At 43.0% G+C, this 26346-nt stretch overlaps 1 protein-coding gene across 1 annotated transcript in view; it reads left to right on the plus strand.

Annotated features, from left to right (window-relative positions):
- Positions 1–9804: 9804 nt before the first annotated feature.
- APOB (apolipoprotein B) overlaps positions 9805–26346 on the plus strand; it is a 59839-nt gene continuing 43297 nt past the window's right edge. Inside the window, exons 1-5 of the mRNA XM_078647722.1 lie at positions 9805–10042; positions 15549–15587; positions 19846–19961; positions 20829–20974; positions 25135–25288. Of these exons, the coding sequence (XP_078503848.1) occupies positions 9985–10042; positions 15549–15587; positions 19846–19961; positions 20829–20974; positions 25135–25288 (513 nt within the window). The 5' untranslated portion in view covers positions 9805–9984. The remainder of the gene's footprint in view (positions 10043–15548; positions 15588–19845; positions 19962–20828; positions 20975–25134; positions 25289–26346) is intronic.

Below are 26346 nucleotides of genomic sequence, written 5' to 3' on the forward strand. Positions count from 1 at the left end.
CCACATCATCGGCATAGGCGAGTATTTTACATTCCCCCATATGCATAATCAATGGTGGTATATCTTCATTTCTTTCCATCCTCCGTATCAAGGGGTCCAAATACATAGCAAACAACAGAGGGGAACACGGGCATCCCTGTCTTGTCCCCCTCTTAATTTGAATCTCCCTAGTCAACCCCAAATTCACCCTTACAGCAGCTACCGGATTCTTATAGAGTATTTTTACTGCATTCACAAATCCCTCCCCGAATCCCACTCTCCCTAGGACACACCATAGATATTCCCAGGAGACCCGATCAAACGCCTTCTCGGCATCTAATAACATCACCGCCATCGGGCCCCCTGAGACTTCCATGGTGTCCAGCAAGGTAATTAGTTTCCTAGTATGGTGAGTCGTTCCCCGCCCTGGTATAAATCCATGCTGGTTAATAGAAACCAATGGTGATATCACATTAGCAAACCTTACTGCCAAAGCCTTAGAGTAAACCTTTGTGTCGGCATTCATAAGTGTGATGGTTCTATAAGAGGCCGGTTCCTCAGGTGGCTTCCCCTTCTTCAAAATTACCACAATTTCTGCGCCTGACCATGAACCAGGTACAGATACCCCAGATTGTGCTTGTCGCAATGTTTTCACCATATCTTTCCCTAATACTTTCCAAAATACCTTAAAAAATTCTAACGGTATTTGATCCGGCCCTGCTGCCTTTCCTGAGGGTAAACTCATAAGGGCGGCTTCAATCTCCTGAGAGTCCAAAGATAAATCTAATCTCTGTCGTTCTTCCTCTTCTAACATCACCTTTTCAATATTCTCTAAATAAAGTGCAATTTCCACAGGGTCTTTTTCTTGCTGCTCTTCGTATAGTTTCATATAAAACTGTCTAAACACTTCCTTGATCTCCTGCGTATCAGTTACCACATTCCCTAAAGTGTCTTTAATTGCCCTTATTTCTCCCAATGCACTTTTTTGCCTTGCTCGTATTGCCAATGTTCGTCCAACCCTTTCACTAGCTTCATAGCACTTCTCTCTGGATGTATGACGTTATAACGCATACTATTACTCCGCAGACCATTACAACGCGACTTTTACTCCGCATACCGTTACAACGCATAGCGCCTTGGGGCGCTGGATAGTGGTAAGTATAATTTACTATTCTAACTCCAGTCCCCGTGGACCCTAGGGAAGGTGTTGGATAGTAAATTATACTTATTCCCTATCCTAGAGCGCCCCCCAGCGCAATGCGTTGTAATGGTATGCGGAGTAAAAGTCGCGTTGTAATGGTAGTGCGGAGTAAAAGATGCGTTGTAACGGGTGTATACCCTTCTCTCTATTTGCCGCATATATTTTTGCCGCCTTAATTGCTATATGTTCCTCTTCCTCCATCCTTATCTTTGTTAATTTAGCAAGAGCGGACTCCGGTGAGTTACCCTTCACTATACATTCATTTAGCTCCTCCTCGGCTAGGAGCAACTGTGTTTTAACTGTTTGAATTCTAAGTCGCTCCTGATTACGTTTATTCACACTAAAGCTAATGGTCTCTCCCCTTCCCCCCGCCTTGAAACTATCCCATACAATGCCATCTGCTGCAGTACTTCTATTTATTGTCAAGTACTCCTCAATCCATTGCGACATATGTTGAATATAGATCTCATCCTGGAGGAGTACCCTTTCAAATGTCCACCTTGTACTCTCCCTAGAGCTTAACGTGGCAGTATAAGTTAAAATTAACGCATTGTGATCAGATAATAAGCGAGGCAACCTCTCAATCTGAGCTTTAGTTGAACAGTTACTTGTTACAAAAAAATAATCTAATCTTACACTCAACTTATGCGGGGCGGAATAATATGTATATCCCTTCTCTTGTGATTTTAATTTATCCCATAAATCTATTAGTGCATTATTCCTAGCCATAGATGAAATTGCTCGGTGAACTCTTCTCTTCCTACCTTTATACGTTACATGTGATCCTGCCGTTAATCCTAATCCCCCTGCATCATTAATATTGAAATCACCTCCAAGAATAATACAGGGTGCCCATGTAGCCAGCTCTACATCCAGGTACTCAAAAATGTCAGGGTCATCCCCTGTAGAACCATAAATTGAACCTAAAGTGATCCAGTCTCCCCCAATCATACACTCTACCAACGCCCATCTCCCCCAGGCATCCTCTGCTTTCTTCCTTGTAGTAATACCCCTATGTCTTAATAGTATTGCCACCCCTCTATTTCTGGATCCCTGTCTTGAAAAAGCTAAAATTGCAAAACCCACTTGCTCTAAGAGATATATTTCAGATGCCATAATGTGTGTTTCTTGTAAAAGTAAAAAATCGACTCTGGTATTTTTAAATAAAAGTGATACCTTCTGCCTCTTCTGCCTATCGTTTAAATCACAAACATTCCATGTCATTATTCGGACACCCATTAATGAATATCAAACACGTGTCCACCCCATTTTAGCCATTCCAACTCAAATACTTGTTTCAGCAGATGTATCCTCAATATTTCATTATGATTTATTTTCCTTTGAATTGTTTGCACTTTTATATACAGTAGTTCCATGTTGTGCCCCTTGCCCCCAAGCGGTTCCCACCCCCTCCCCTGAAGCCCCTCCCCGACTGTCCCACCCTCCCTACTGGCAAATAGGTCCATAGGACCTATATGTGGCGACTGTAGACCCAAGGGTGACGCCCTCTCTCACTCACCTCCCTTACCCCTATCCCTGATAGTTTGAACTTTGTTTGGGGGGGCGATTACAAGGAATTCCGTTTTGAGGGAGTTAAGTTTCAAGTGGTTTTCGGCCAGCCAGATTTGGGTTTTTTGTAGTGTGGAGTTGAGTGATTTGATGTCTTCCAGAGAGAGAATTTTGATGTAGATTTGGGTATCGTCAGCGTACATGTGGAATTGAATTTTGTAGAGGCTGAGAAGATCAGTGAGGGGTTCTATGAAAAGGTTGAAAGGGGTGGGAGAGAGGGAGGAACTCCCAGAGTGACTGACGATGGGAAAGACAAGGATTGGTTGACCTTGAATCTTTGGGATCTGTTTTGGAGGAAGGAGGCGGACCAGTTAAATACACTTCCAGATAAAGCCATTCTATGTTTCAAGAGATTCAGCAGGTTGTCGTGTTTGACAGTGTCAAAAGCTGATGACAGGTCGAGTAGGATTCTGTGCTGTGACCTGCTCTAAAACCAGATTGACTTTGGTTCAGCAGGTTGAAACGATCAATGTGACAGTTCAGTTGTATGTTAACGCATTTTTCCAGGAGTTTAGCTAACATAGGGATGTTGGAGATCGGGCGATAGTTATTAGGGTCGGTAGGGATCCGCTGTGGGTTTCTTTAGGATAGGCGAGACCTGCCCCATTTTCAATGTGTCTGGAATGGATCCTTGCAGAAGGAAAGTATTAATGATCTTGGTCCAGAGAGAGAGAGAGTAAGAGAGGAGTGAAGTCTTTTAAGTAGTTAGCCGGGAGCGGGTCAGTGAAGTGATTGGATGATTTCAACGTGTTAAGCCTTTTTAGTATGGTATCTTCATTGTAAGTGTTGAAGTGGGACCATGATGCATTGTTTTTTAGTTTAAAAAGTGGGAGATCATTGGCTGGGGCATCAGCAAGGGACAATGATGGGCTCTCTTTCAGGTCCGAGATGGATATAAGGTCCTTGAGGAGGTTTGATTTGATGGATCCTGTCTTAGAGGCGAAGAAGGGGGCAAATTCGTCACATGAGGGAGTAGCGAGAGGGCTGATGTTAAGGACCTTAGGTAGGCACTTGGTTTGGGCTTTGATAAGATCGAAAAGTTTTTTGGGGCAGTTCTTGGCTCGGTCTAGTTGAGATCTGAAGAAATCGGTTTTAGATTTTCCTAAAGTAAGAGTTCCTGGTGGTTCTGAGAAGCTTGAGGAGGTCGGTTGAGGGTGTAGCTCTCCAGGGGGAGGGCGGGAGGGAAGAAAACACAAGCGAATAAAACACGGGTTATTACAATTACTCGAGGTGTCAAAATAGCCAAAATAAAAGGAAAACATGACACATTCACGCTTTAAAGAACTGCAACCAGAAATGAAAGAATATGTGACAAATACTAGTGCAGGGCTATACCATAAATAAAAAAACAAATGGCCAAACTAAAGATCCTAACTATTAATATTTGCGGTCTCAATGATGCGAAAAAAAGACAAAGAGTGGCTATTGGACTTAAGGCATTAGGTCCTAACATCATATGCATGCAGGAGACACATGTGGAAGGGTCACAGCAACAACTACTGAAAAATATGGGATATAGACTGATTATTTCTACAACGCAGTCAACAAAGACAAGGGGGGTAGCTATCCTCACAATTGGCGGGGGGCTACAGTTTAATAGGTCTACAGCTGATAAATTAGGGAGATGGGCAATAACAGAATGCCTATTTGGTCAAGGGAAAAAAGTTACGATTTGCTCTATATATGGAACATTAACAGATGACCCTGAATTATGGTTATTCATTCTAAATGAACTAGCTCACTGGTCACCGCCCTTCATCATATGTGGTGATTTTAATCTGAATCTTCCCCCAGACTGGCAATCAAGTCCAGATTTTCTATATAAAGGAAGGAAGCCAAGAGTTTTTACTACACTACAAGAAACATGTACTACACATGGATTAGGGGACTGCTGGCAAGCAAAACACCCAACAGATCCAGGTCACACATTTTTTTCACACCCACATAAGAAACTAGCTAGGCTAGACTACATATTAATCTCTAACACAATCTTATCAGAATGCACAATAGAGAAACTTCCCCGAGTATTATCTGACCACAATCCATTGATACTTAGTATAGATATAGAAGGGCCTGGCCATAGTCAGAAACGATGGACTTTTGAGAGAGCTTTACTTCTGAATGAAGAGTATTGTCGATGTCTAAATAAGTGGATCCCAGAGTTCCTAGAGTACAATATGGGGACAGCTCCAATCGAAATAGTCTGGGACGCCTTAAAGGCAGGAATAATGGGAGAGACTTTAAGATTCTCCCTCAACCTTAACCGGGTAGCCAAAGAAGAAATGAAAATGCTACAGGACAGACTAGTTAAAACAGAGGAAGATCTTATGAAGGCAGTAAAAGCGGGCTATAAAATTGAAGAAACACTGGTCGCAGTAGCTATCGCAAAAAATAAAGTGGCTGATATCTTTACTAAAAAGGCCAAAGAAAAGGCAATGGCGAACAAAGAACGCATTTACGAACTTAGTGAAAAAGTAGGACACCATCTTGCGGTACGAACAAGGCAAGAAACTATGGCAAACACAATTAAAGAAATTAATGTTCCCAATAAAGGCCTTACACAAAATCAACCAGAGATAAGAAATGCATTTCAAGATTACTATCAGGATTTGTATACAGAAACTGATAAAAACCAAAGCAAAATTGAACAATATCTAGAACAGTCTAATTCCTCACAACTATCCATGGAAGATAGAGAAAGCTTGGCAAAAAATCCACAATGGGTTGAAATTTTACTATCAATTAATAGCTTACCCCCCGGGAAAGCTACCGGGTTAGATGGGATCCCTGTCGAATTTTACGTTAAATTCCACAAATCACTGAAGGGAATCATAACAACCTTAATGATGCATGTCTTCGTGGGGGGCAACCCCCAGGCTCTTGGGATAAGGCAAATATTGTCGTTTTCCCGAAAAAAAACAAGGACCCTAGACAACTGGGATCCTATCGCCCTATTACATTAATCAACAGTGATTCTAAAATATACTCAAAATTACTGGCAACCAGATTGGCGCAACACATACATAAAATTACATCTCCGCGCCAACATGGCTTTATTCCGGGCCGATCGACTACTGATCATATTCAGAGGGTCATTACACTCTTCGACATCACAGAGGTGGCAGGAGACCCTATGGCCCTAATCTTATTAGATGCCGAGAAGGCCTTCGATAGGGTCTCCTTGCCGTACCTATAGACAGCAATGTCGAGGTGTGGTATCGGTAGCCGATTTGTCGAAGCTATCCGTATGCTATACTCAAACCCGGAAACTGCTATTTCAATAAACGGAGAGATGACCGGTAACATTAGAGTTACCAGAGGAACAAGACAGGGATGTCCGTGCTCTCCGTTGCTGTTCGCTATTTTTATAAATCCTTTCATCCTCAGATTAGAATCTAACTCGGCGATATCACCAATCCAAACTATTAATGGCAATACTAAGACGCTAGCCTATGCGGATGATATAGCAATAGTCACCAGAGATCCCTGCACAGCTGTGAAAGCAATGGAAGAAGACGCAAAACAATTCGGGGAAGTTTCAGGATATAAACTTAATCAGGGAAAAACCCAAATAGTAATCAATAATAACATTATATTTCATGATGACCGGGTAGTTACCAGTGCCATGTATCTCGGAGTGAACATAACGTCAGACCTAGACAACCTGGTCAATATTAATCTGGAACCCCTTATAAACCAAACAAGCAAAAATCTGAGAAGAATCCATAATCTCCATTTAACCTTAGTGGGAAGATGCAATGCCATCAAAATGTTATATCTCCCAAAATTTCTATACTTTTTTCGGACCATTTTCTTAGATTTCACTCCACAATTGTTCCAGGACATAGAAACCTTATTCTCACAGTTTATATGGAACTACAAAAAACCACGTAGGGCACTCAAATATATCACACTACCAAAAGAAAGAGGCGGACTCGCGCTGCCGAATTTAAAAATATATTGGTGGGCCACGATCATACAGTATAGCCATATTCTTCTGACCTCGAATAATTCAGCAGAATGTGAGGGGACGATCCCGACACCGCAGGGTTTAATATTTGGTAACGAAACAAAAGCACATCTCTGGCGACTAACCTACAATTGCTACTATAAAAAAGTACGCTTTAAAACCCTAAGGGGTGTATATTCAGCGTGGAACAGTGTACGAAAGCTTTTGGGTATTGGGAGATTTTCCTACTACACTACACTAGTGGGAAATACCAACTTCCCAGAAACATTTAACGACGCATGCATGAAAAGGTGGCACAGGGCAGGGATTACTCGGTGTGGTAATCTCTATTCCAATATAGGATTCAAAACATTTACGGAACTTAAATCAGAATTTCGATTAAATCAATCAGATTTTTTTAAATTCTTACAAATTAGAGATTTCTTAATGAAGAAAGGGGGACGCCCTGCGAAATTTGGGAAAATTCATCTGATCGATACAATAATTCTTACCGCCAGGGTAAAAATTGGCAGTATATACAATAACTTGTTATCTGCCCTACCAGATGATATCGCAAAATTTATAACAAACTGGAAGGAAAAGCTAGATGTGGTGGAGGATACCTGTGAGAAATCACTTAGAGCATCCCAACTATGCTTAATGTCTGCCAACCTTCAAGCCTAATACTATAAAACTTTCTTCCAGTTATACTATACCCCGAACAAAATTGCCAAATGGGGGTCAGGCAGAGGTACAGAATGCCCTCGATGTAATCAGTATGAGGCAGATATCGTACACATATTCGCAACATGTGTCACATTGGGTACAATCCGTAGGAAAATCTCCACTTTTTTATTTAACATCTTTAAAATACAAATTGAAATCACGACGGCAGAACTAATACTTGGTCTAGCTGGAGACAAGCGGCCAAATTAAATTCAAGGGCTTATATTTATTGCTACGGCTGTATTCAGATTGTGTTTGGCTACAGCCTGGCTAGACCATAATCCTCCAGCTTTTGAACAATGGCGAGCCAGACTCCTGGCAACATATAATTTGGAAAAAGCTATATACGGAAAAAAGGTAGAAAAAGTCAAAATACTGGGTTAAAAATATGGGACCCACTAACACGTTGGATACAGAATCCAGTCTGATAATTATTCAATTATATAACTTATTTTGTTTGCAATTGTAGTGAGAAAACGCACTTTATGTTCATTGTTATCACTCAGGCACAAAAATGTCATTTATCATTTACCATGTTTTATTTTCTTCAATTACTGTTTTTTCATATGTATATGCTCAAGCTCGGGGGTGTGGGGGGGTTGGTCGGGTATGTATATGCAATAGATTTTATTGCTTTATATGGATTTTTATTTAAAACCAGCAAGGGGAGAAAAAAGAAAATGTATCAATAAAGAATTATTTAAAAAATTAAAAAAAAAGAGATCTGAAGAAATCGGTTTTAGATTTTCCTAAAGTAAGAGTTCCTGGTGGTTCTGAGAAGCTTGAGGAGGTCGGTTGAGGGTGTAGCTCTCCAGCGTCGTTCGATTATTCTAAGAGAGCGTCTGGCAACATTTAGCCTCCCATCGTACCAGGCACATTTAAAAACATAATTGTGTGCTCTATCACTCTATACATCTGAGTGAATGCTGGGAGATGTAGTTTAACGCAATAGATGACAAGTGATCGTGTTCAAATGAAACAACAATATGGATATAGACCGAAACGAAACCTGTTGGAACATCGCTATTTTGATTTTGCACAAAAAAATATGTAAGCATTTGCTTCCCGGGGCTACGTGAGGAGTCTTTCTTTGATAAAATACACGGCACAGCCCAGTACCGGCCGAAGGTGTGCTTCATCTTGAAAAATGACACATGATCGCCAGCATGAATGAAACTGGTGGTTCGTGTCATCGCGGATTTCCACTCCTTAATCTTCCATAACACCACAGCAGCAAAATGGAGGCTGTTGGACATGGGGAGGACTCGGGGTTAGGACGGTGATGTCACAAAGTGGTCGAAGGATGCAGAAAGTCACTGATGCTACCTGTGAGAAAAACAAAAAAGTAATTAATGGAATACTTAAATTAATCTTAGCCACTGGTTATTACTGGGGCCCATCACAATCCATGGTTTTCTTGTGTACCAAGCCACCTCTATATGTAAATAAGCATGGCCCAGCTCCAATAGGAAGAGTGCAGTCTGAACTACCTGGCCTCATCCCCTTTGAAGTGTACACTAGCGACCCCAAGCCAGATTGGGCCTATTTGAGCTGCTACCTCTGCCATTTTGGCTAATCAGTGTTTATGATGACAAGGGTCAATTCTCTTTTTCTTCCTCAGCCTGGTTGCGGAATTATTCTACAGCACAAAACATGGGGTCTCCCGATTATGCAGTCTTACTTTTTTATATTTATTTATCAGATGTTATTAGGCATGGGCCTTTTGTAGGCGGCGTATGCCTACAGTTATAAGCCTCGGTCTGACCGTTATTGGTCATTGTGCTGGTTAAAAAAGGAATATATACCACCTGCTTGACCCATGACCCCAGTATATATAATATGGACTTGGAATCATCATATTTTTGCTGGAACTGAAAACATCAGGGGCCTTAACAAAGAGAAATGAAAGAATCAAGAGTGTGGGCCTGACTGCATTTCCCCACAACACAATATAACGATTAAAGCTCTAAAACACAAACTTGTGATTGTTTATCCCACATTGGGTCGTTATTGAGAAATCCGAATATGCGACAGACAAGAAATGACCAGCTAAAATGTGTCTATATACGTGCGATGAGAAATGTTCCACTAGTATCTTATCTGAAAGACGCCTCAATGAAGTATCTCAAGGTACAGATAACAAGAACGCTGACGAGCTGCCTGGGCTCTTTTTCATCGATTGAAGCATCATTTTTTTTCTTTCCATAAAGTGTTTTTTTTTTCATAATACCCAGTACTTTTCATTGTTTTGTTCTAACAATTTGAACTTAAAAACCCTCACAGATCTATCAGTCATGTTCTTGCTAGAGACTCTGCGTGCCCAGGTGTGTGCCTTGGGCTGAGCTCAGAGCCCGCACGCGGCCCTCCCGGGCCCTGCCGCGGAAGGACACCGACCTTTGAACCTTTTGCAACGTGCCCTGAACTTCCAAAAGAGCGGCTCAGCGGCTTTGCGGGCGTATATAAATTCGGGTCCAAGAGTGCGAGCTCATTCTCAGCGAGGACCAGGAGAAGCACTAGGCGGTGAGAGGAGTTGGGGAACCCCGTGCTCCCACGGCTCACCATGGGCACCACCAAGCTCTGGCTTCTGGTGCTGCTCATCAACAGCGGAACCCTGGCCCGTGAGTATCCAGCGCCCACTCCCTTCCTCGAAGCACCCTTCCTCTTATGACGCATGTCTTTATTGTGCATGGCGCGCCTCAAAGTCAATGTGGCTTCGAAATGCTCTTCGGGTGTGACAAGGAATAATTGTGGCATCTGAACTTTTTTGAGTGAGCCTCGGTAACTCAGCCACCAGTGAGATAGCTCAGCGAGTTAAGTGCTAACTGGTGACACCTGTGTGATAGCTGACCAGTACGAATATAGGGAGGGTCACCTCAAGCTCTCATCTTTCCTTATAAGGATGCCAAATTGAATACTAACTGGTGAGACATCTTGATAGTGCTTAGAAACAACACGTCTGCTGTTTTAAGCAATGCACTTTAGATTCACAATTTTCTACTACGGATTACATTCATTCTTGTTATGGAAATAAAGTATTTTGAATGGTATACACATATAGATAGATTTGTATCCTTGATCTAGTTGCTAAATACAAAGGATAAGCATGATCTGTATTTCTGCCAGGTGTGTTTCTGTGGTCTGCGTTATTCATTACGTCTCTGATGTTGGTTTGTGGTGAGGACGATACTTTCTTTGCCAGGCGTCGTATTCTCTGCAATTGACAGGCAATGGATAATGGCTTCCCGATTTTTTCAATGTGAACTTTTTCAAAGATCTTTTATACAAATATATGAAATACTAAACTGTGGATGAAAAAGGCAGGCACAAATACCTATAGAAAGACAGACAATTTTCTATACTCGTTCTCCGCATTTAGAACTGCATCACAACTTCTTTTGAGAGCACTGACTCCTGCCCTTTCTGCCAGAAACAGTCGCCCCTGAGCGACTTATAGCAGTGGATTTGCTCTTGAAGCTGGGGACCCAGAGCTTATAGTCCAACTTATGTTTAATGTAACAAGAGGGCAGAGACATTAAACTTCATTCTATTCATGTTAGTTCAAATTATATATTAATTCATGAATTGTCATTTTGTGCCCCATTAGAACTAAAAATGTTGTCTATCATTTATATTATTCTGTCAAAAAATTAACATAACTATCATCGACCCTTCATTCCTCTGCGTAAGGCAAATTTGATATTTTGTGCCTTTCCCTTTAGGAAGGCATCACCCTGCATGTGCTAACAGATATGTGAGCTATGAAATACTGACCCCAGGGGCCAAACTTTGACTCAAAATGGGGAGCAGTAGACAATTGTTTGACCTCTGTAAGTGCTAAGTTCGGATAAGAGAAATTCGGCTGGCAGACTTTCCTCTGGAATCGGCTTTCCCCCCAGGCGTCCAAAGACTTCTGATAGCCTCCCATCTCTTAATCAGGATTTTTCATAGTAACTCTTACTTAGGAAAATAGTATGCAGTTGATTGCCTTGCAAAGCCAGAGATAGGAAATCATTTTCCAAATGGTAATGGAAATAGATAAGTAGTCTAGAGACACAAGAGTACTCTAGAGACACAGGGAGTCACATAAGTATGTTGTGTGCTTTGATCTCCCTACTACAGACAATGAGGTGTGCAGCAGTTAAGCTTGTCCTGGGTCTGAATCGTGTAACTTTGGTATCGGTTCCCACAAAAGAGCACAATTGCTCCCAGTATGTTGAGGTCTACAAAGCTCTCTACCTTGGCCAGTGTGTACTGCTCAGCTTGCTTTGTCTGCTTCTTCCTCCCTTATTGTCCTACTCGTATGCTGAGAGCCACCCTCCACACTCTACCATAGGCAATGCCTATGTCGGCCTATGATTTCTAGGTCTACGTTTCGACAGCACAACTATCAAACAGACCTATTGCCCGCAATATACAAACAGTGGGCTTTTGGGTCCGCCATTTTTAACTATTGGATTTTTTCGACCAGCCTCTCGTATCCACTGACTTGAGAGTTTGTCATTCACTTCTTGGCTAAACCCAGTGGATTAAATTCTTTCACCAAATGTTATTGACTGTTTGGTTGTATCCTTCCCAATCCACTCATTTGTTGGCATTGAACGGTTTCAAAGAGTCCTTTGCTGCTCCAGCCTTCTCTATCTACTGATGCTGGGTTTAATTTGCTTACTCTGCACGCATTATCACAGGAAACCTAGACCTATTGGCTTTGGAATTATTGTTGAATCTAATCCATAAAATGTATAATGGCTACTTTACGCGTTCAGTACAATGTGGTGATTTTGCAAGCAACTGCAAATATGGCTATTTATGCTGTATTGTACTTTACCTTTATAGTGTCTGTTGTAAGCACAGCTTATGTAAAATTGTGCTATATAAGCTTGCTAAATCAAACCAAATTAAGAAGTAAAAATGAATTAGCAAGGACAGTCAAGGGAGCAGCAGAACAAACATAAAACTGTTAAAATCCTTGAATTGAAAAAAATGTTGGTAATAATATCTGTTATTACGTTGATGTAGAAGTAGGGACAGGAGGAAATATGTAAAATAAGAGCATGTTAAATAAGAAATTTGATACTGACATATGTGTTCTGATGAATATGAGTAAATGGAGGAAATAAGGATATGAACTTATTCATAATGAAGAGAGCCGCTGGAGAGATCAAAACTGAAGGTTGACAATTCAAGAGAACCAGGTGGAACACACCTAAGGATGGAGACGCCACTTTCCAATAGTCCGTACACAAAAAGTGTCTTTCTAGTTACTAAAAGTAGAAAGACGATTAAGGGTATTTACTACTAACTCGTCAATCTAGTGCACCTTGTAATTACTGATACTCTTTATTTATTGGGTGTGGTAAATACCTCATATTTCTCACAAAATTGGGAATTACATGCAGGACGGCTTCTTATCGTATCACAGTCTGCATTTATCAAAGTTTTCCAGTGATACATTTTGGCATGTTTGACTTTCCAAAATTCAAGACTGTGATGTGTCCCATAAAACTCAGAATTCTGATGCCTCAGCAAACAGGGATTGGAATTTACCCCAAGGTGTAACCAAGGCTGTGGTCTGTTAGGAAGAAAATGCACTGATAAGTATGGCGCTGATAAGTGTGGTGTAACAGTGGTTCAATCACACTTTGGATCGCTTTATTGCATTGATAAGTGACTGTATTTAAGTTATGCCTATTTGTAGATGATACAATTAACTACTAAAATGTTGTTACTCCCAAGAGGGAATTCAAAATCAGTGTACTGTAGAAGAGAAAGCGGTGTCTAGTGTGTGGACATTTGGTTTAAAACTCTAAAGTGCAAAGCTATGGATTATAGACTTGCCATGGAGCAGCATGGTGCGGGAATTGAGGGAACTAGTGGTCACCAGGAAAGAGAAGAGCATTTAGTGGTCACGAAAGAGGAGTCTAGGTACAGGAATGACCAGCAGCAAAATAAGGTCTATATTCTCATGGTAGCATCATCGGCTGTCTCTCACCTACACCACTGAGTTCCGTTCTGGAAGACACCACTTTATACAGGTGAAACGAGATTGGAGACTAGTGGGGAAAGGACCCTCAAGGGCTGAAGGAAATAAACAAACAACTCTCGCCAGGAGCGACTCAAAATGTGAACAGGACCACAATGGAAGATAATGTTAAAAACCGGAACATCCTGTACTGAGGAAATACAGTATGAGTGACAGGGATGTTTCTGAGGAAGACTATGGAAACTCTAAAAGCTTGCAAGAGAAGGTTGCCACTCCTACAAAATAAATTACAAGATCATAAGCTCTTGCACACTTTACATTCCAGTTATGACATTATAATTTTTGCACTAACTTGTTGCACTCACTTTAGGTTTGGGAAGGAAAATGTCTATCCCAGGAAATAGGTATATTATTAGCTAGAATGAACACCAATATGTCAACACAAAATCTTTTGAAGACCTATACAGACGTACTGGTATTGCAACATGTTTTGTGTAGCTATTGCATGCCCAGGAGAGCGCTTTCACATACACACATACATGCCTACAAGCATGTCAGAAGTAGCAGCACTTTGGCTGGGTTACAAGAAGCAACAAAACTGATTGGCTGACATTTAAGAACACCAAAGTGGCATTTAGAAGCAGAAAAAAACACTCTGCAAATGTTAATTCTACTTCGTGAGACACTGATCAAAACTGGTAAAAATGTGCCCTTTGAACGTGCACTTACGAATGCAAAAAAAGCTGCCAGAACTGCAAAATCGCCACTATCACATGTTGAGAATTTGCGGTGAGCTCTGTGTGTTTCTAGATTGCCCGACCTGTAGATGTAGGCGGAGAACCACAAGTGCAGGAATAAGGAGTAGGGGTGCCTGTGGCTCTTTGTGAACCCCTAAAAAAGTCAGCAATCAACTGCACACCGAGGACTAAAATCTATAAGGTACATTTCCAGATTGGGTGAATCGACCCAATATCATTAAATGTGCCTGTGGACTTTGTGTGAGTCTGTAAATTAAGAGGTTCAGAAGACCATGTTTCTTAGCCTGACATGTGTACGACAACCCGATTGTATGCTAATAAAGAGGCAAGAGGCCTTGACACCTCTCAGGGTAAAGTGATGTTTGCGTTCCTGTTGAGGTCTTTGGACACTAATTCAAAATGTCCCTAGACATCCGTGGTTGTGTGTTCTCTCTCATAGTTCAGCTGACACGGTCGAAGTACTCAAAAAAGTCTTCTTCGGAGCCATGGTGTCTGCTACAACTTAAACATACTTCTCGCTTCGTTTTGGACTTTTTAAAATTGTTTTAATTTGTGTTGGCATGGACTTAATCCGTTCCATGTTACTGTTTCTTTGCTCTACTCTTTTCCTTTGACTTTCTTGGTTGCCCTTTGCCCTTTTGTGGCTGTGCTTCAAATTCCATTGTTGTTTTATATCAGACACAGTCCCAGGCCCTGGTGGAAATCCCAGTTTCTAAATTATAAATGGTTTCTACTGCATGCTGTTCAGCGTATGGGCATTTGGGTACTGCAATGTACGTGCCAATGGAAAAAAGGGAAATTCGACTGGTTAAATAAAACTAGTAGATGAAATAAAGGCTGGTGTTAAACACCAGTAATCACTTCGAAGTGAAAATGGAAACCTAGTAGAGGGTTCCCGGTAGCCATAGACAATGTGCCCAAAAACCTTATGTCAGCAACGGAATCCAGGAGAAACCATATGTATGACGTCAACTGGAATTTCAATTGGAGAATGTCATGATGGTGACACAGCTGCATGTGCTGAGACATCATTGTGGCTATCAACACTGATGAATTGGGGTGCAGGGGGTTGCAGGAGAAACCGGTTTTCCCAATTAGAGGGAAGTATGGCAGGCAGTGCAATCTATTGGAAGGAAATGTTTACATTGTTCCACAACAATGTTTAAGTCTTTTTATCTGTTACATTGCAATCTAAAGTTCCCTACAGTGACGTGGATTCATCATATATAATTGAAATGAAAAATAAAACACCCAGTTCACAGTCTCCGTTTATAGGTGCAGGATGTGGCATTCAGTGCATAGTTTTTTCTATGATTGGAGTAAAACAAAATCCTCGTGGCTACGATAAACCCTTTAATATCATTGTTTTTATTTGATTTTTTGCAGAAGATGATGGAGTGCAAAATCAGAATCCAAGCTGTTTAAGTAAGGACTTCATTCATTTGTTTGTAAATAATGTTCATTTTTGGTTCGCCATTTCTAGAAAAGTCTAGAAAAAAAGAGATTGTTGGATCCTTGTGTTTCTCCCTTTCCAATATGAACATTGTGCCTTTGCGAAATGAGTGGGGCATGGGGCCGGTACATCTCTCCCTGTATGCTGCTATGTTGCAGAAACATTGACAGATGAGAAAAGCATTTTGCTTTCACAATAATGTAAGGATGATCGAAAATGCCCAAAGAATGGGGTGCAGTTAATTTAAATTTTTACTTTGCAGTCTGGGGCAAAGGGGAGCAATCCTATCACTGACTGTATCAGGGGTTCAAACTCATCTTCATTGATGAGGAGCTGCAGATGAGTGATGTGTGAGGAACAGTGGGGCTTATTTACAAGCCCCTTGCGCCAGCCGCACGTTTCCTTTCCCATGTTAAAAATGCTGCAAAAGTGGTGGAAGGGGCTTGTAAATAAGCCTCAGCGTGCCTAGAGTTCGAGCTAGCTTCAGTAATGGCCCGTTCTGGATTTGAACTTAGCTTGAGGGACTCCAGACTCCTTGTAGGCTAAGCGCGGCCTGCCTGCGTTTGGGCCTAGCTCCAGGACTGTGAGGGCGCCAGACTAAAAGAGATTGGTCCATAGGAAAACCGCTAAACTTGCAAGACAAGCCATTGCCTGTGAAAGGGCTCTGGCAATGTTAGTTCTATGTCATGATCACTTGACATCTGACTGACTCTGTCCCAGCCCTCTAAGCCTTCCCCTTCCGGTCACAGTACTCCTTATTGTCCGATAGTTCTGCTCGTCTCTGAATAGAGTGAACATTTATTTTAGTGCATATGTATTCATGTGTACGTGCTTGAGGAGTGCACACATAGATTATAAATAAAAAGGGAGCACTACTGTAGTCTTTATGCGACTTTTGTTCTCTTTACAAAAACTGACTAGTAAGTACAAAAACACAGACAGGAGAAACTTTGTAAAGATGCATGTGTAAGAGTGAAGGTTACATTAGAACTAAGAGTAAGGACAGTGCTTATGGTTGAAATAAGAGTACTAGCGAAAAAAAGGTTTAAAAATAAGAAAAAGAGTGTGGAATAAGAACAATGCCTGTGGAAGAGTGAGAGGAAACTTGTGAACAGAGGCAGAGAATGACAGAAATAGTGCAAGTGTTAGCAATCCGTGAAAAAAAAATAATCGGAGAATGTCTTTTAATTTCCTGGAAAAATTCCATGATACTTATAAAACCAATAAGGAAAACAGGAGTCGGAGATGAAAACCCATGTCCGATCCCAGTGGCCCCACGAGCGACTGTTACATTTGAAAGGGATGTACGGACTGAGGCAATTAACTAATCTGGAAACAGGGCAAGATTTTCAGTAGCGTGCCTGCCCCCCAAGATTCATGCTTGGGCGATGATTCACCAAAATGCCTGGGGTAGTGGAAGTGACATCATATGGTTTGACCCCAATGACATCCCAGGAAGTGAAGTCATACCACTTTAGACATGCTGTCACCCTCCCCTCAGCTGTTTGTGCTCTGTCTGACTTTTCTATTATCTGTCACATCTTTCTCAGCTGTTGTTGATTCTTGTTCACCCCGCCTGTATATCTTAACTGTGTCTTTCTCACTGATCTCCTTCTAATACATGTTACCCCCTCTGTCACTGATCTCCTTTCTCGCCTGCTCTGTCTCTTTTTCCACTCTATTTCACCTTTCTCCCTCCTCTCCTACTCCTTTGTCAGTCCTTTTTCACGTGTCTATGTCGCAGTATTATTGGTGTCTCTTTCATCTCTCCTTGTCTCCCTGAAACATGCATCCTCCTGTGTTTGTCTCTTGATCTCTCACCCTTCTCTCTGTAGTGTTTTCTTCCTTTCGTAACCTTACCCTTATTTTGCCTCAAAGCCTCTTACCTTTATCGCCTCTCTCTTTTTCTCTCTCCTTCTCTCACCTGTATTTCTTTCTTACTCTCTGCACCCGCTCAGGGGCAGCGGCGGCATGGAGATGATCCACAGTACTTGGAACAATGGATGATTCTTTTCCAAGTTTACTCATGTCATCAGAGGTCAGGGGTCGCAGTGACAGTGCTGGGGGTTGCAGGAGGCAAGCCAGGGGTCGCAGCTGCTACCCCTGGGAACCACTAAATGACGCCCATTGATTCGTGGTGCAAAGTTGCGTAACTTGAAATGATGGGACCCTTCTGCATAACCTAATGAGGTTGCCCCTGAGTCTCCCATATCACACAGATATTCATTGGCCTGAGTGGCGTAGCAAGGGTGTGGGGGGCGGTCCATTTCCGGTGTCATGAGTTTTGGGGGCGGCGGCCTGCCCCAGCTCTTGCTGGCCGTCTCAGGGAGACAATCGTCACCACCCCCTCGCCCCACTCTTCAGTGCGGCGCCGTTGCGAGACGGCAAACCGTGGACTTGCAAGCCCCCCTCCACCCCAGTCTTCTGTGGGGCAGCAAACGCAGGGCCCGCCCCAGGCAGTCTCAGATCTAGCTACACCACTGATTGGCCTTGGCCTGATGGAACACCCCTAAGGGATTGCTCCCAGGGCTCGAGTCGGGGTACCACGTGGGTGGACGGCGTCCCCCCACTTATTTTAAGGGGCCTTATCGGGTGGACGCCGTCCCCCCTGCGCAAAAGCTGGGCTTTTAATTATAGCGTTATTTGCCCTCACGGCCGGCCGCCCCGTCGATCACCCAAGTCAGTCTATCTGCAGCTCAGTGCATCACAGCTGAGTTAAGTAGTAAAATGCGAACGCAGGGGTCACATCTGTGCAGGGAAATACCCCTTTACAGGACTAGAGTGTAACATGTCCCTTGGTATGCACGTCCTGCCTCTATGTGTGCGGATCCCCCCATCATGTGCAAATACGGGTATTTACATATATGGATACATGGATGGGCGTTTGGTCAGCCCTCTTCATCAATTAGTCTCTTAAAGTAGTGTTCAAATTTCGCTGCACTCACCACAAGTACCGCACGGGCGCTGGGTCCGCTCACTTCAGCCGCTGTCTCTTTATTGTGAGTGGTATCATTTTATTCTGTCACTTATGCAAATCCACCTAAAAAGTTGTGTACTTCAGTGCCCTCGTGTGACAATGTCTGCTCTCATTTCATGTTTGTTAATGTATTCCTGCAATAGCTCGCTTTTTACTCACGTTTCTTTTTTTTCCGAATACAAAAGAGGCACTCCACTTTTGAAAGGAGGTCTTCTTTACATTTGATTTACCTTTCGTGACGTCACCTCCGGTCGTGCCGTCACTTCACGTATTTGAGCGTCCCCCCACTTCTAGTTTTTTTAACCTTCCGTGACGTCACTTCCTGTCGTGACATCACTTCCTGTCTCTGAGCGTCCCCGCACTTCTTTATTTAGGACTTGTGCCCTGATTGCTCCCCATCTGTGCGCGCAGGGGCCTATGTTACAATCCTTGGTGCGTAAAGCACAGCGCATTACTCAAAGCTGCCTGAGGTGGGTGTCACCGTCACCCATTCCAAACTGGGTACCACGCGAATGCGCGCGCATGCGCGAAAGGCATACTCAACGAATCTCAAGCGGGTTTCCCCAAAACCTTCTAGGACTGTGATTAAAATGTCTTACTCTCAGTCCCAGCATATAATTGAAAAATGTATTTGCCATCTCACGTTTCTAAACACGTTTAAAACTACCCTATTTCCGAGAGACAAATTTCAGCCTAAAACAGAAAAGCTTGGAGCAACGGGCAGTGCCAAAAAATATAATGTGAATAACATCGTGGGGCACCGACGATTCTGCATGGTAACCACACAGGGTTTTAAATCAGGAAACTCTCTGACAATTATAGAGGTCGAAGAAAACACAGCCCGCTTGAAAACAACTCTGAGCCCTGAAAACAACATAGATAATAAATTATTGACAGCAATCTCAGTGCAAATCAGGCGATGTGGACTGTGTGTTTAACCTTTGTCATGAACGCAGGCGCGCACCTGAATAACTGGAATTGTAACACACTGTTCCTTGCACCGGAGCAAGAGGGCAAAGTGTGCGGTGAGTTGGCGCTCCGGCCTCAACAAGACACTTGCTGTTCTGATCTAATGTATGAGCGCCCTCTGCAGGTAAATTACGGTATTGCTCGCAATTCAAATCAAAGGAATGTTTTATTTTCTTCCGTGTGCTCTTTCTATTTTATTGGTTATTGATTGTTTTATTCAAAATAATTACCGTGTTGCTCTTTCAGTAGAAGTCTAAATATATGTTTTATTTTGTACTCCTTAGAAGATGCAACTAGGTTTAAACACTTGCGAAAATACATATACAACTATGAAGCTGAAACCTCGAATGGTGTGCCCGGGACTGCAGATTCACAAAGCGGCTCTAAAATCAGTTGTAAGGTAAGAAGACAGGACATCCCGCCACAATACTGGCAGGCCTTATGTACAAAATGTGAAATCTGCTCCAATTGATAAGTACAGTTTGTGGTTTGCAAAATTCTTCACAAAACTGGAAATTCTTCAAATATTTTTACTAATTATACTGCACGAACAGCCTTCTGGAACCACCATGAGACATGCTGACGTTTTGTGAGTTTTAGTTTATTAGCACCGTAGCATTCCTCAAATCATTGGGCACCATATGCTTTGTACTAACAAGTGTCTTAGGTCACACACTGCAGCGGTGTACACAGGACTGGTTTCCCATAGGAAGCTTCTAAATGCAAATTGTTTATGTAGTGTTTACACTTTGTAGATAAAGCCGAGGAACCACTGTCATGAGATAAACTGACTGCCCAGGGTCACTGATTTGCCCAATAGTTCACGTTTTTGGACGCGCAGGGAAGTTGAAATTAGAACCCGTGTACTCTGTTCCACAGTAGGCAGCGTAATCTTCGAAGAGCCTCTCGTCGATAACGCAGCCTCTTTTGATGCCCATCACATGGCGGTGCTTGATCACATTTCTCTTGGGGTTATGTTTTTCCACTGGGACGTAACCAGCTAAGACTTTTTAAATCTAGGTGGGACATATTTGTATAACGAATTGGGAAAATGACTAACTCTGATTTGATCTGCTACGAGAGGCACAATTTGCACAGCACTTGGTACACAAATCATCACAGAGACTTTATAATTATGGAGGCAGTCCTTGAGACAGGTGAGGCAACATGGCGGGGAATTATTACAATCAGAACACAATCCAGGGCTCTGCTTGGACCTGTAGTGTGATGCCAAGTTGTGTCTGACAGTCACGTGCTTTATTTTCAGGTTGAACTGGAAGTCCCTCAGTTGTGCAGTTTCATCCTCCGGGTCAACCAGTGCACCCTGCGGGAGGTGTACGGAGTCAACCCAGAGGGCAAGGCCATGCTGAAGAGGGCAAAGAACTCCGACGAATTTGCCAGCGCCCTTTCCACGTAAGCAAAACTGAAAAGTGCTTTTTGTGCTGAACCCTGAGTGTATGAACCCTGGGGCTTCATGGTCTAGCAGCGTGAAAGAGCCATTGCTTCTTACGAAGTTAACTATCGGCGGATTTTTAGCGTATATCACAGATTACAGTGTGTTTAAAATGTGTTCACTGGGAACACTGGCACGTAACTATGACAGTTCACCACACAGTGGCGCTGTCTGACTTGATTTAATATTGCCAGAGTATTGTGATTTCATATACTTTCACGCTGTAATGAAACGATCAGGCCGAGCCTGCCTGGAGTAGTCCAGAATGTCACCCTTGTATGAGTGAGATACTTAAAAGGCAGCTCTGGAGCTGGCATTTGGCAGAGTTGGCAGGGGCAGTGGGTGGTGTGTACTGCTGCAGCCTTTTGAGAGACAGCCTGGGCTCAGGCACATATGGTTTTGTTACAAATAAAGCACTGCTTAAGATGCAGCATTTAGTATTAATCAACTCACTGACACTCATATGGTTTTTGGTAAAATGAAACACTGAGTTTAACCTACCGGCATGCAAACTTGTGACGCCCATTCCAGTATTCACTGAGTCTTTCCAGCACATACACAGTCTTTCCAGCACACATCAAAGAGTTGCCTCCCCCTTGAGCTGCGCAAAAGGACACAAGGGCGACGCAACTACTAGTTCGATTTGTCAAGCCACTTAAGGCTCCCGTGCGTGGCCCTGTGTTGCTTGATACACCTAGAGTAACGCAATGCAGTGCAAATCACTGTGTTGCACTGCTCTGCCCCAGGGAGGAGTTTCATGGGTGGAATGCCAGTGTTCCTTCGCGCATCCAACCATGGATTTTGACACATTCCCGGTTTTTCCATTACTGGTGGACCTGGGAATGCACATAACCTCACTAGGATAGATGTTAAGAAGACCTTTCACCAGCCAACATCAGTGCCCCATGCGTGGTTTTAAACTGTGTTAATAAGTATAATGAAAATATAGAAAGAGGGAAGAACGAGTATATGAAAAGGAAAAATGGGCCCCTCAGGCACCCACACTTGGTAGGTAGCCGTTTGTCTTCATCGGGTTCCCATTATTTCGTATGTGAAAAGGTACGAAAAACAAAAGTGCAGATTAAAAAGAGTGTAGATCACTCCCTCAACCAACAATTTTAATAGAGGGGTGATTCGAACTCAAATTAAAACCAATATGCTTGTGCGGACAGTGAAGAGTTAAGTAAATTTGAACCCCCTGTCCTAAAAAACGGTCGACATGTTTCAGCTAAATGGTCTTATTCGACCCAGCATTCCTCAGGACCAGTGATAAAAGTAACTCACCCAGCACTTTTGTTTTTCGTACCTTTTCACATATGAAATAATGGGAACCCGATGAAGACAAACGGCTACCTACCTAGTGTGGGTGCCTGAGGGGCACATTTTTCCTTTTGGTATACTCGTTCTTCCCTCTTTCTATATTTTCATTATACTTATTAACACAGTTTAAAACCACGCATGGGGCACTGATGTTGGCTGGTGAAAGGTCTTCTTAACATCTATCCTAGTGAGGTTATGTGTTTTTTTATTGATTATGGTGCTCTCTAGTTGTTTTTGATTGTTTATCCCAAGGGGTGTGAGAGTATTTCACTTTGCCCTTACTCTCTTGTTGTTTATACAGGACCTGGGAATGCGTCACAATGCAAAGCCTCCTTGGTAACACAAGGGAATATTTATATTTCGCCTCGTTTTTTCCTCTTTCCGTGTATGCTGCAGAAATGTTCCTCTCTCTGTGTTTTACATTATGCAGCACACATAGAAAAAGAGGAAAAATACTTAGACGGCTGATTTTGAGCAGGAAGCTGCCCTTTCCTGCACAAAAACAATCCTGTCTGCAACAGATGCACCCTTGCACCGTGGTGCAAGGGTGGTTCATCGACGCAAGGCAGCAGATTGTACGGCAGCACAAGGAAAAGACAGAAATGGGCCTAAATATGTTAAATACTTTGCGTTCCTGCTCTTACCCTTCCACGCAGTGCAGCAAGGTGGGCAGCACAAACTGAATCTTTCACAGAGTCTTTCCAGCACACACGGTTTTTCACAGAGTCCTTCCAGTATACACAGAGTCTTTCCAGCACATGTTGAATGTTTCCAGCACACACTGAGCATTTCAGGCACACACACTGAATGTTTCCAATACTCACACAGTCTTTCCATCACACACAGTCTCCCATGAATGCAGTGCTTAATTTGTAAAAAAGTAAGTGCCAAGACTCTCGTCAGGAGGCCTCTGCAGCTTGCACCACATATTGCCCCTGCCAATGCTGCCAATGATAGTAACAACAGAACTATTACCCAGTACACTCCTACAAGTGTGACAATTCAAACTATTCCAGGCCTCCAAAGCTATAACAATGGCTTGTGTGACAGGTAATAGCCATTTTAATGTATATTGGAATAATAATTGACTGTTGTTTGTGGTAATTCTAAATAGCCAGACATTGCCACCTTGTGGCAGACTGCCAGAAGCGTTGGTGTTAACAATCAAGTGCTGGTGCCAAGTAACATGAACCCCTGGCTCAAATTAAACACTGTATGAGCTACAGAAAACTTGTGGCCTGGAGGTCTCCCCTAACCATTAGCGGATGAGAGAAGTAAAGTAACAATGACACTATACACATATTACTGCAATGATCTGTTCAGCATAACCAACATAACAAATGATAACATGGCAGTACTGAACTGTACATTGATCACACAATCCCAGAATGTTGTAGTTTAACATCAGTTACAACACAGGCATACCTACAAGGCAAGGTAAGAAAGCAGTCTTTGCACCAATATGTGTTGTGCCAAATAATGGACATTTGGCTGAACTACAAATAAAAATCAGCCTGGCAAACATTTTCAAGGGAGCCCCACACTGCAGAGGGTTCAACTGAAATAGAGAATGTAGGTTTTCATGCTTGGATGATGGTAATTCACTCCTGCGTCAAGCAATAACAACATTATTGGCCCAGAACGAATGCTAACACGCTGGTCCAGAAACAAACAGCCATATTTTGGCATATGGAGTTCGATATCCAGGTCATTTTCTGCACAGATATTTCTCCTGCTTTCACCAGGCATAATTTCTGTGCAGAAACAGCTGTTGGGTCAGTGGATGCATGTCTGTACCCCGGTACCGGCGGGTGCCTTGATAGGGTGGCAGGGCGAGGGGGGACGAGTAAAAGGAAAAACAAAAACTAAACCTGCCGCATCGTGCTGCTCTCCTCTGCAGGCACAGGCTCCCAGAGTCCACTGTGGTAAATCCTGACGCTGCTGTCATGCTGCTAGCAGTGTCAGGATAGACCTGAGCACCCTCAATTTGCGTCCCCAGTTAGACTAGGAGTCTGTGCCTGCTCTCTCCAACCCGGCAATGCAGATTGGGTTGGAGAACGCTTCAGTGCGCATGACGGTTTGGCCATCCTGAGACGGCCGCTAAACCATCATGCGCACTGATAACAGTGCAAAACACTCCTTCTAGTGACTGTCATCCAGGGCTGGACTGGCTACTGGGCGTTGTGGTGCTGGGGGCTGATTTCTTTGATGGGGACCTGCGTGTGCTTAAAACCATTCGTTTTGCTTTGTTTATTTAGAAGCACATGCAGGTCCCCATCAACGAAACCAGCCCCCACCACAGTGAAATCAGCTCCCAGCTTGGCAGCACACCAAAACGCTCGGTAGCCAGTCCGTCCCTGCTGTCATCCAACTGGCCCTGATCCCAAGTCTTCAGCTCTGAGAGCAAAAATAAAATGATAATACACAAGTGTTTATTATTGTTATATTTATTTGATTCCTGGCAGTGGGTGGGGGGCTAGGCAACAGGCAATGCTCCTCCGCTGCCGCTGTTGTATCGGGTTATCTCAAAACCAGACGGCCATTTTCTTGGTTCATAATCTAGCCCAAACATGGACTTTTTGGAAGTGAATGAACTATGTTGCTTAGAAAGAGCTCACACAAAACACAGTATTTTATACCCCTGCACAGTGTTTGACTGGCCTTTCCAGCAATATGACTCTTCCAGCTCCTATCAGTGCCCACGGGACCAAAAAACAGAACTCACTCACTGGCCCTTTCAAAGCTGACGCGCTACCCCTGCACAGAGACCAATGCCTTTGTTTTCTCTTTGTCTTGCCAGGTATGAGCTGAAGTTCAGTGTTCCTGATGGGGAGCAGGTGCTCCTGTACCCCGACAAAGGTGAAGATGTCAATGTCCTCAACATTAAGAGGGGCATCATTTCAGCACTGCTTGTGCCAGCAGAGAAGGAAGAAGCTCAGACCACTGCCTTCATGGTAAGGACTCTTAAAAAGAAACACACACACACAGATATGCAAGCCCAGGTCATAAATTGTTTGAATAGAGGTGGTATTAACCAAGGAATCTTTATCTAGTGCACTGAATTCCACAAATGTTGCTTTTCCTTCAAGCACGTCCACAGATATTACGGTAGCTTGACCTGCTGAAATCTTTGCAAGGTTTCCTCCAAAACGTGGAATTCTGATTCCTGTGCAAACTTTCCAACTTCTCTTCGAAACCTGGAATTGGGGCTTAGGTTTATTGTATGATGTAAAGAAATCGTTTCTGAAAGTTAATACATGCAACAAACCAGGAAAAAAAACCTTATTTGATAGAAGAAAGTTTACATAGAAATGTAGCAATGCATGCATATAGGTACACCTCTACATTGTGAAGATGCATGTTTTATCACATGATTCACAAAAACCTGTAATTTATGCCAAACATACCGACCGAGCCACGCCCCTGGATAAGGCAGATAGGAACAGTTGGTCAGGCTGAACTGTACTTCCCCATGCAGCTTTCGTCGTTGCAGTTGTTTCCCTGGGTGTGGATACCCATCAGGTGAAGCTGGGTCTGAAGTCTCCAGGCCCGGAACTAGTGGGCCAAGAAACACCGAGGGAATCGCAGTGGGCCCAGGCGGCATACCTCCATAAGTTATTGTTCCGGGTGGGATCGCACAATTTGTAATCAGGCCCTAAGTCTCACTTACAAGTCAGAAAAATCTGTGGGGCTTATTTACAAGCCTCTTGCGCCGCCCATACGTCTTTTTTTACCATGTTGAAAAAAGTGACGCACTTGCGGCTCAGGGGGTTTGTAAATAAGCCCCTGTATACTTTGTGGAACTTCGGGCCTCATTTAAGAAAACTGTTGCATCGCTGCGTGAAAACAGCAATGCAACTGTTTCTACAGCGCCCTCCTTGCAACAGGGTGGATGCGCCATATTTATTGTACGGCACTCCATGTCGCAAAGAGTTACAGATACGTCAATATTTCTGACGGACCTGTAGGTGCAAAAGTGGCGCATTGCTTGGGTGTGTCTGAAAACAGACGC

Source organism: Lissotriton helveticus, chromosome 6, assembly GCF_964261635.1.
Source record: "Lissotriton helveticus chromosome 6, aLisHel1.1, whole genome shotgun sequence".
Classification (NCBI taxonomy): domain Eukaryota; kingdom Metazoa; phylum Chordata; class Amphibia; order Caudata; family Salamandridae; genus Lissotriton; species Lissotriton helveticus.